The sequence below is a fragment of the Galeopterus variegatus genome, unplaced genomic scaffold (genome assembly GCF_000696425.1).
Source record: "Galeopterus variegatus unplaced genomic scaffold, G_variegatus-3.0.2 Scaffold1401, whole genome shotgun sequence".
Taxonomy (NCBI): Eukaryota; Metazoa; Chordata; class Mammalia; order Dermoptera; family Cynocephalidae; genus Galeopterus; species Galeopterus variegatus.
In genome coordinates this window covers 265,614-276,844 of record NW_007727512.1, presented here as the reverse complement: position 1 = coordinate 276,844, position 11,231 = coordinate 265,614, and the positions used below count along the sequence as shown (strand labels likewise).

Genomic DNA, 11,231 nt, shown 5'->3' with positions numbered 1-11,231 from the left:
AAAAGGAAAAAAAAAAAAAAAAAAAGAAAGCTATCCCATTTACAATAGCAACAACAACAATGAAAATACCTAGGAATAAATTTAACCAACAAGGTGAAAGAACTCTACAATGAAAACTATAAAACACTGATTAAAGAAATTAAAGAAGATATAAAAAAAAATGGAAAGACATACTATGCTCAATATCGCCAAGATGACCATATAACCCAAAGCAATATAGAGATTCCATGCAATCCCCATCTAACTACCAATGACATACTTCACAGAAATAGAAAAAACAGTTCAAAAATTTATATGAAACAATAAGAGACCCTGAATAGCCAAAGCCACCCTGAGCAAAAAGAACAAAGCGGGGGGTGTCACACTCCCTGACTTCAAAATATACTGCAAAATGATGGCAATTGGCACAAAAACAGACACATAGACCAATGGAGCAGAATAGAGAATTCAGAGATAAATTCACTTACTTGTCAACTGATTTTTGACAAAAGAGCCAAGAACATACGTTTGGGAAAGGACAGTCTCTTCAATAAATGGTGCTGGGAAAATTGGAGATCCATATGCAGAAGAATAAAACCAGACCCCTATCTCTCACCATATACCAAAATCAACTCTAAATGGATTAAAGGCTTAAGTGTAAGACCCTCCAAAACTATAAAACTTCTAGTAGAAAACATAGGGAAAACACTTCAGGACATAAAAAATTGGCAGGGGAGGTGGTTAATTGGCCCTGGTGCTTGCTATTCTTCCTCATTTCTTCTCAGTGGTGCACTCTTTGCCAGCAGCAAAATGTATTTCAATACGGCAGTCTTTCATTATTGGTAAGATTACACTAGCAAAATATATTTTCCCTTGTAAACTATGCTATTTTTAAAAAAGTGTTTTTATAAAAGAAAAATATGCTTTTTACTTAAGAATAAAGTTTCTAAAGGGAAACCAAAAGGGAAAAAAACATATACACTGTATTGATGGAGGAAATCTCAAAGGAAATTTTAAAAATACATAGACCTAAACGAAAATAAAAATTCAACCTATTAAAAGATATGGTATGCAACCAAAACAGTGCTGAGGGAAATTTATAGCACAAAATGCTTACATTAGCAAAGAAGGAAAGTCTCAAATCAATAATCTTCTAAGTTCTTTCCTCAAGAAACTAGAAAAAGCAGAGCAATATAAACCCAAAGCAAGCAGAAGGAAGAAAATAATAAAGAGCATAAATCAGTGAAATTGAAAACAAGAAAATACAAGGGTACTTCAAAAATTCCATGGAAAAATAGAATGAAAGATAATACAAACCTTTCCATGAACTTTTTGAAGTACCATCACATAGAAGAAAAAAAGCAATAAAACAAAAATTTGCTCTTTGAAAAAAAATCAATACAATTGATAAACCTCTAACAAGACTCACAAAGATAAAAAGATAGAAGATACAAATCACCAATATCAGGAATGGAACAGGGAATAGTGCTACAAATCCTGCAGCCATTAAAAGAATAATAAGAGAATACTATAAACAACTTTATGCTCATAATTTATGCTCATAAATTCAACAACTTTGAAGAAATAGACTAATTTCTTGAAAACCACAAACTACCAAAACTCAACTAAGATAAAATAGCTAATCTGAATAATTCTCATAATGGTTGCAATGGATTCAACATTTGTATCCCCCCCAAATTCATATGTTGAAATGCTAACCCCCAATGAGATGGTACTAAGAGGTGGGCCCTTGGGAGATAAATAAGTCACAAAGGTGAAGCCCTCATGAATGGTATTACTGCCCTTAGGTCCTCAGAGAGCACTCTCATACTTTTTCTGCCATATGAAGGTACAATAAAAGTCTTGGTAGTCTGCAACCTGGAAGAATGCCCTCACCAGGACCTGACCATGCTGGTGGACTTCCAGCCTCCAGAATTGTGAGAAGTAAATTTCTTTTTTTACAAGCTACCTAATCTATGGTACTTTGTTATAGCAGCCCAATCTAAGACAACCATTAAAGAATCTGAGTTCATAATTTAAAAGTTCCCAAAAAAGAAATTTACGGGCCCAGATAATTTCATTGGGGAATTCTACCAAACACTTAGAGAATTAACAACAATCTTACACAATCTCTTCCAAAAAATAGAAGAAGGAATGCTTCCTAACTCATTTGGCTAGTATTACCCTGATACCAAAACTAGACAAAAAACAGTACGAACAAGGAAAGCTGCAGAGACCAATCTCTCTCATGAACCTAGACACAAAAATCCATACAAAAATATTAGCAAAGTGAATCTAGCAATTGATAAAAAGAATTATATACCATTCCCCACCTCACAGAGATTAAAATAAAATTAACCTCTACTTCCTAACAGTTGCAGACACACCTTTAATTCCATCAACAAAAAGGTACTAGAGCCAAGATTTCACCCTGTTTAAGTTCTGCTTATAAACTGAAGACATTCTCACTCATGCCTCCTGTGAGATGCTTCCAACTTGCAGAACTATATCTTAGTAGGTATAAACAGAAAGATAGCAGGAGCTCAAACAGTTAGGATTAAAAAATGATGACTAAATATGCATATTTCTGACTTTATTGCTTGCTATCAGAATAAAAATATCTTTTGATTATCCATGCTGATGAAAGAACAAGGTGAAACAGATGATCCATGAATCACTTGCTTCAGGATATAGGAGTACTACTTGATTTTTCTCCCCAAGACAATTATCTTTTAAATTAATTCTAACATAAGTTAATAATAAAATTGATGTCCATTCTCTGAGCAAAATACTGGTAGCCTAGATGCAGGAATGGCCTAGGAAATTGTCTGCAGGTAAACTACAAACTAGACAATAAATCACAAACTTATGGCTAATCAAAAGTTGACAAAAACAAAAAGACAGGTCTCCCTCTCTCTCATTCTGCATTTTCCATTTAAACTGACAAAATAATATTTCTTTAAAGAGGAAAATTTTAAAGGAAGTCAGTATTTGCCAACTTAGGAAGAATATCACAAAAATAGTTAAGTGGTTTTGTTATTAACAGTGGCAACTAACGACTCTCAGGAAACCAGGAGAAAGCCTGTGCTGCAATGATATATCCATTTAAAAATGTATCACTTCCTTTGAAAAATGTCTATTCATCTCCTTTGCCCTTTTTTAATTATTTGTTTTTTACTGTGTAGTTGTTTGAGTTCCTTATATATTCTGGATATTAATCCCTTGTTGGATGCATAGTTTGAAAATATTTTCTCCCATTCCATAGGTTCATATGATCCAACAATCTCACTACCGGGTATATATCCAAAGGAATGGAAATTATCATGTTGAAGGGATACCTGCACCACCACGTTCATCACAGCACTATTTACAATAGCCAAAACATGGAACCAACCTAAATGTCCATCGACACATGACTGGATAAGGAAAATATGGTATATATACACAATGGAATACTACTCAGCCAAAAAAAATAATGAAATTCTGCCATTTGCAGTAACCTGGATGAGCCTGGAGAAAATTATGTTAAGTGAAATAAGCTAGACACAGAAAGAGAAATATCACATGTCCTCACTCATAACAGGGTGGAGAGAGAGAGAGAGAGAGAGAGAGAGAGAGAAGAACACAATAATACATTGAACTTTCAAAAGGAGAAAACAAACCTAAGGATACTAGAGATGGTGGGGAGGAGGAGGGGGGTTGGGGAGTGATTGGTTGGTGTGTTAGTCCATTTCTGTTGTTTCTAACAAAATACTAGGGAACTGGGTGATCTATAAAGAAAACAAATTTTATTGCTTAGAGTTTCTGAGGCTGGAAAGTACAAAGTCCATCTGGTAGTAGTGACAGTGACCTAGGAATTTCACATTGCATGACGGTGGAAGCAGAGAGAGCAGGGAGAGAGCAAGAGACCAAGAGAGACTCTCCTCTCTCTTCTCTTAAAGCCCTCAGAACCATGCCCCTGACCACCATTTTTAACCCATTCACTGCCACGTGGTCCTACAATCTAACCACCTCTTCAAGGCTCCACCTTTCAATTGCAGAAAAGTGGGGTTGGAGCCCCCACAGGAATCCCCACTGAAGAAATATCTAGTAGAGCCAAGGGAGCAGGGCTGCTGCCCGGACCCCAGAACTGTAGGGCCACTGGCAATGTGCAATTTCAGCCTGGAAAAGCCACAGATATCAGTGCCATGCCCCACAGAGCTGTGGGGGCAAGGCTGCCTGAGGCTTTGGGGGCCCAATGCCCCATTGTGCCCAGGATGCAAGACTTGGAGATAAAAAATATTTTGGAGCTTTAAGATTTAATGTCTGACCTACTGGGTTTCAGACTTGTTTGGGGCCTGCTTCTCCTTTCTTCTGGTCTATTCCTCCCATTTGGAATGGGAATGTGCATACAAAGTCTGTTCCACCATTGTATCTTGGAAGCAGATAAATTTGTTTTTGATTTTTTACAGGTTCACAGCTGGAAGGAGTTTTGTCTTTGGTCTCAGATGATACTTTGGACCTTTAAGTTGGTGCTGGAACAAGCTAAGACTTTTGGGACTGTTGGGATGTAATAAACATGTTGTATTTTGAATGTGAGACATGAGTTTTGGGAGGCCGGGGTGGAATGATGGAGTTTGGACATATTGTCCTCTGAGAACTCGTGTGGAAATCTGATCCCCAATGTGGCAGTGTTGGAAGCTGTTTGAGTCATGGGGGCAGATCCCTCATGAATGGATTAATGCTCTCCCTGGGTGGTGCTCACGCTCTCTCTCTCTCTCTGTCGCCATGTGATCTGCTTATACCATCCAGCTGCCTGCCGTTTCCCGCCATGAGGAGAAGCAGCCTGAGGCCTGTGCCAGATGCAGCTGTCCCAGCCAGAGCAATGCTGAGCAGAAAGGTGGGGTCAGAGTTGCAGCAGAGAAAACCCATCAGTGCCATGCCTAATGGATCTGTGAGAGTGAGACCACCATGGAGACCCTGGAATTGTGGGGCTACCAGAGTGGAACACCAGCCTGGAAGAGCTAAAGTGTGGCCTGAGACCAGGAAAGCCGTAGGAGCAGAGCTGCCCAAGGACTTGGGGAGCCAATCCCCATGCCAGTGTGCAGAGGACACCAAACATTGAGTCAAAGTACCTGATTTGCCAGCTTTGAGACTTAATGCCTACCCTGCTAGATTTTAGACTTGTTTGGGACCTGTTACCCCTTTCTTTTGGCCTATTTCTCCCTTTTTGAATGGGAATATATACCCTATGTTTGTCCCACCATTGTATCTTGGCAGTAGGTAACTTGTTTTGATTTCAGAGATGGGACTTTGAACTTGAACTTTGGACTTTTGAGTTGAAACAAGTTAAGACTATGGGGATGAAATGAATGTATTTGTATGTGAAAAGGACATGAGTTCTGCGGGGTCCAAAGGCAGAATGCAGTAGATTTAATTATGTCCCCCCAAAACTCCCTGAAGCTTGAATTGTGTCCCCCAAGTTTTATGCATTAGAAACTTAGCCCCAACTGTGACTGTTAAAAGGGTGGGAAATCCTATTACAGTAATTGAAAGGTGGAGTCTTGAAGAGGTGATTAGTTTGTAGGACCATGTGGCAGTGAATAGATTAAAAATGGTGGTCAGGGGCATGGTTTGAGGGCTTTTAATAGGAGACTGGATGAGGAGGTTAGTGCCTCACTCTGCTCCACCATTTTTCGCAATGTGATACCCTGCCGTCACTGTCACCACCACCAAGGTTTTCACCAGATGTGCTCCCTGCACAGTGGACTTTCCAGCCTCCCGTGGCGCACTCAGGAGAGTGTGGCGCTGGGAGCGCAGCAGCACTCCCGCTGCGGGTTCGGATCCTATATAGGGATGACCGGTGCGGTCACAGCACTCACTGGCTGAGCGCGGTGCAGCCGGTCACAAAAAGGACAAAAAAAAAAAAAAAGAAGAGGAGAGTCTGCCTCGCTCTTTCTGCTCTCTCCCTGCTCTCTCTGCTTCCACCATCTTGCAATGTGTGATCCCTGGGTCACTGTCGCCACCACCAGACAGACTTTGGACTTCCCAGCCTCAGAAACTAAGCAATAAATTTCATTTTCTTTATAAATTAAGCAACAGAAATGGACTAATACAGTCAGGTAAGGGGCATAAAGAATTATAATTTGTAATAATGAATATGCTAATAAAAAAATACATTTAAAAAAGGTATCACTTATAGACAGATGAACACAAAATCCAAAGCTCAAGACTTGGGCTGGCCTGTTAGTTCAGTTGGTTAGAGCGTAGCCTTGTAACACCAAGGTCAAGGGTTTAGAACCCTTGACCAACCAGCCACCAAAGATTTGGAAGCAGGTGAAATACAAACTGGCATATCAGTATTGAATTACAAGTTGAAATGGTGAATATGAAAGGCACAAACTATCAGACAAATGAAATAAACATCTTCTTTAAAATGCATTTCTGTTCATCATATAAGAAAAGAATCCAGTCTTACCCTGAATACAGGGCCAATACACCTTCTTCTTTATAGATTCGGAACAAGGCATGAAACATCCCTCTATATTTTATTTCTTTGAAACGGACATCGATGCTTTGCCCTTGAACTTGAAGTCGTGTCTTAGTAAGGTCCACAGGGAAAGTTCCTGTAAAGAAACATACTCATTTAAAAGTATTTCCAAAGAGCCATAGTTATGTTTTGCCTAAATGTAAGCCAATGACAATATTTGAAACGTAAGACAAAGTCCTTTTTATAACACGCAGAAGATCTCTACTAGAATACCATTTTCAGAGGACAAGAGTTGTATGCAGTAAAGTGAAATGTACTATATACTGTATCTATGAAGCAATTTGACCCACAGTCTACTTGAAGCTGTGATATAATAAAGTGCTTTAAGATAGTCCAAATATACAGTAAATGCAAAATAATTTAAATGTTTTAATTTCATCTGTAATATACAAGCTGGTATTTATCAGTGTCTTCCTCTTGCTCCCTCCCACCTTATGTCTCCCCATCTCTCCCTCATAAAATCTCCCCAAATTTTCAAAAAGATATAAAAGCATGGGATTGCTGCTCATATACTATTACAAAGTTTAGTGTGTTTTCTTTTATCTGTTTACAAGAAACAAACAGTTCCCCGATATTATAAAGATAATGGCAAAGTCCTATTTCGTTCTATTCATCCTCGTTCCTTAGGTAATTCATGACTAATACCAGCAGAGTTCTTGGGGAAAATTTCTTTAACCAAACCTCTTTCTCTTATGTGAACACATAGGGGTCATTACATTGGTAGAATATGTTTCAAAGAATATTTCAAGGTCTAAAACTAACAAGATGATTATGTAGCTCTGGTCACAACACCAGAGCACATACCAAGAAAGTCAACAAAGATTGGTGAATTGTAGTCACTTATGAATAGTTTAGGAAAGAAAATCTAGAGCATGAAAAATCACAGTCTAAAAATATTTCAAAATTAAAATCAAATAGAGAAGAGTCTCATTTGATCTTGTTAGTTTTCTTCTTAAACGGGACAGAGGTTTGGATACTTACTAAGAAAGTTATAAACAACTTAACATAAAAAAATGACCATTAGTATAGGAATATAGCAGAAACCCCTATCATATCCAACTCGCTCTATATTTTCGTGTATATTACTTAAGCCTAGCAAATTAATAAATCACTAGACTATCAAAAAAGCTTCCTAAGTTTGACTTTTCTTAACTTCATTTGCCATACCATTAGTAGTACTTTCTCAGAAATATTACTTGATGGCTTTGAGACAGTAATTTTTAAAACAAATAGAGCAAGCTTCTTTTTACTTTTTCTCTACTTTTCACTAAAATAGCTGTCATCATCCGCAACCGACTCTACCATAAGATACAGATTTGTCATTTTTCACATTCTTACCAAACTCAGCAACAATAGAGGCAAGGCCGCCATATACAAAGGGTTTCCAATTCAGACTAGACATCTCATGGCTTACAGTGGCACTTTTCTGGTGCTAAAAATAAACACAAATCAGAACAAGGCACAAGAGTGAGGAGCATTTGTTAACATCTGATCATATAAATTAGATCAACAAAATTGACAACTAAAACAGATGTAGAGGAAAAACTCCACCAAGTGGAATGACACAAAATGGGGGATCCTGTTTTAGGTGCTAGATTATCATGAATTTGTTCTTTACTGCCATTCTGTAGGGGTAGGCATGTGATTCACTCAAAACATCAACCTGTGTCCTTCATTCTCTATAGTTTCTTTAACATTATACTCATTCCCACCCAAAGAAGAGGCTTCAGTCCATCCAGTACACCCAACTTAGACATTCAACTAGACAATTACAAGTGAAGGAACCTGTAATTCAAGTTATATAAGGGGTCTTCAAAAAATTCATGGAAAGATTCATACTATCTTTTAATTCCATTTTTCCACGACTTTTTGAAATGCCCTTGTATAGGCTGAGGCATCTCATAAAAGCAGTTCATGGTATTCACTTAGCTTGATTCAGGTGCAAAACACAGGCTCTTACCACTGCCCTATCATATTCTTAGCCCTCTCATCTCTCCACTAAACTTTGGGGTTTTAGTTCCTCTGGCTACTTCTAGATACATATGACCCCCCCATCCAGGCTGAGCTAAGCATCTTTTCACATTCCTTCTTGCCCCCAGAGGAATGGCAGCAGTATGGATGATTTCTCTCTTATCTCTGGCATTCAACATACACCCATCTAGTGGATCTCCTTTTCCTTTCACATTCCTTCTTGCCCCCAGAGGAATGGCAGCAGTATGGATGATTTTTCTCTTATCTCTGGCATTCAACATACACCTATCTAGTGGATCTCCTTTTCCTTTTCCTTTTCCTGGCCTTTTAAAACAAACATATAGGGCCGGCCCAGTGGCGCACTGCTACAGTGCGCTGCTTGGGAGTGCGGCGGCGCTCCTGCCGAGGGTTCGGATCCCACATACAGACCGGCCACTCACTGGCTGAGCGAGGTGCGGGCGTGACACCAAGGGTTGCGATCCCGTTACCAGTCACGAAAAAAGACAAAAAAGGGAAAAAGAAAAAAAAACATATACAAATACTGTTCTTTTATGTTCCAGTTCTGTAACCATGTATTCTGCTCCCAGCACTCCCCCCCCACCTCCTTCCCCATTCCACCCCCATTAGACCTGTCATCTTCAATCTTTTCATCTTCTCTTTCTCTGCCACTCTCAGCTCTTTTTCTCTTGAATTTTACTTTTTTCCACAGCTCTGGCCTTTAGGCCAGTGGTTTTCTAATCTTAGCATGTACCAGAATCATATAGAAATTGTATTAAAACAGAGGTTACTGGGCCTTTCCCCCAGAGTTTCTGATTGGTGGTCTGGCCCTGAGAATTTGCAAGTTTCCAAATAATGCTGATACTTCCACACTTAAGAACTACTGCTCTAAGAACCACTTACTAAATCCTGGTCCAGCTGAAAGTAATATCTTTTGTTAGCATGAACTATCAGATTTCCTTTAAATATTCCTTTTTCAGAGCTTCACAATATGTATGCTTCTGAATTTCAAAAGCAATGTCAAGTGGTTTATGGTCAGGAATGAAGACTCTGAAGTCAGACTGCCTAAATTCAAATCTTGACTTTAGATTCAAATCCTGACTCCACCACTTACTAGTTCTGTGACCTTGGGCACGTTATGCAACCTCTCTGTGTCTCCATTTTCTGAACTGTAAAATGGGAATAATAATGAAAACAGTATCATAGGGTTGTACTGAAAATTAATACATGTACAACACCTAGAAAAGTGTCTGGCTGGGCCGGCCCGGTGGCGCACTGGAGAGTGCGCTGTTTGGGAGCGCGGCGGCACTCCCACCGAGGGTTCGGATCCCATGTGGAGACCGGTTCCTGCTCACTGGCTGAGCGCGGTGCAGGCGCAACACCGAGGGTTGTGATCCCGTTACCGGTCAGTAAAAAGGACAAAAAGGAAAAAAAAAAGAAAAGAAAAGTGTCTGGCACCTAGCTCAATAACTGTTAGTTAATTATCATTATTAAATTCTTGAAAATTCAAGTACCCAAAATTACATTTTAACATATATTACTTGCTGCTCACCTCCTCCATTGCCCCATCTGAGGTTAGCACCTTGAGTCACACTCTCCTTTTAGAGGAGATAAGGTTTTACTTAGTTTCTGCAAAAGGAATTCTCTGTAACTAAGCAAAGAGCAATTTTCCAGAGAAGACAGCAAACATGAAGATGAATGTGTTACAGGCCACAAAAATAATTATGGAAACTTCCTTTCAAGCATAGTATGTACATAGTCTGGAGTAGATAGCCCTTTTAGAGGAAAGTTGTTGAAAAGAATTCTAAGAAGCAAAGAAGGAACAGGCACTTCTAATGTCAGCTGCAGCTTGAAATAAGAGTCTTGAATACTAAATACTTATACTAAAATATCACCTTATTTTTATGAAATGATAATAGTAGTTGGTAGCTGATTTTGTTCAGTGTCTCTATTTGGCAAAATCAGACTGATTACCCTATATTTGTGCCCCCTCCCCACACCTTCATTTCAATTTTACTGGCCCATAAAATCCAAACATCTGGGGACCACTGGCCAAATCCAACACTGCTACTACTACCACTACCCCAACCCTATTTGATATTAAAATCTCACTCAGTCCAATGTTAAGAATCTTATGAAGAGATCCTATATCATCTTTAATTAGTCTGATTTTATTTTATTTTATTTTATTATTTTATTTTTTTAAAAGATGACCGGTAAGGGGATCTTAGCCCTTGACTTGGTGTTGTCAGCACCACGCTCAGCCAGTGAGCGAACCGGCCATCCCTATATGGGATCCGAACCCGGGGCCTTGGTGTTATCAGCACCGCACTCTCCCGAGTGAGCCACGGGCCGGCCCCCTAATTAGTCTGATTTTAGACAGTCCTTCCTCATACCAACCCAAAAGTCTGTCTTCCTCTTATTTTCACCCAGCCTCTGGAGGCAAATTCAACAAATTTATTATTTTTCCCTAGGGGAGTCCTTCAAATATTTAAAGACAGCTATCATGTTTTCCTACATCTTATCTTTCTCAGGCTAAATGTCCATCACAATTTTCTTCATTCTATGTATTATACTTCAATTACTGCAGCTGAAAATTGCAGTTGCTTTTTCAGGGGGCCATATCACACTATTGAATTAAACTGTCAGCTGAGGGGCCGGCCCGGTGGCGCACTGGATAGTGCGCCGCTTGGGAAGCGCGGCGGCGCTCCCGCCCGAGGGGGCGGGGCCCACAAACCGACCAGGTCCCCCCCCG

The 11,231-nt window shown here is 39.4% G+C and overlaps 1 protein-coding gene across 1 annotated transcript in view; it reads right to left on the bottom strand.

The window, feature by feature from the left end:
- The window catches only part of SLC25A14 (solute carrier family 25 (mitochondrial carrier, brain), member 14), a 38,011-nt gene that overhangs the window by 24,163 nt on the left and 2,617 nt on the right, over nt 1–11,231 (bottom strand). Inside the window, exons 2-3 of the mRNA XM_008576784.1 lie at nt 7,847–7,940; nt 6,437–6,584 (exon numbers count right to left, since the gene is read on the bottom strand). Of these exons, the coding sequence (XP_008575006.1) occupies nt 6,437–6,584; nt 7,847–7,940 (242 nt within the window). The remainder of the gene's footprint in view (nt 1–6,436; nt 6,585–7,846; nt 7,941–11,231) is intronic.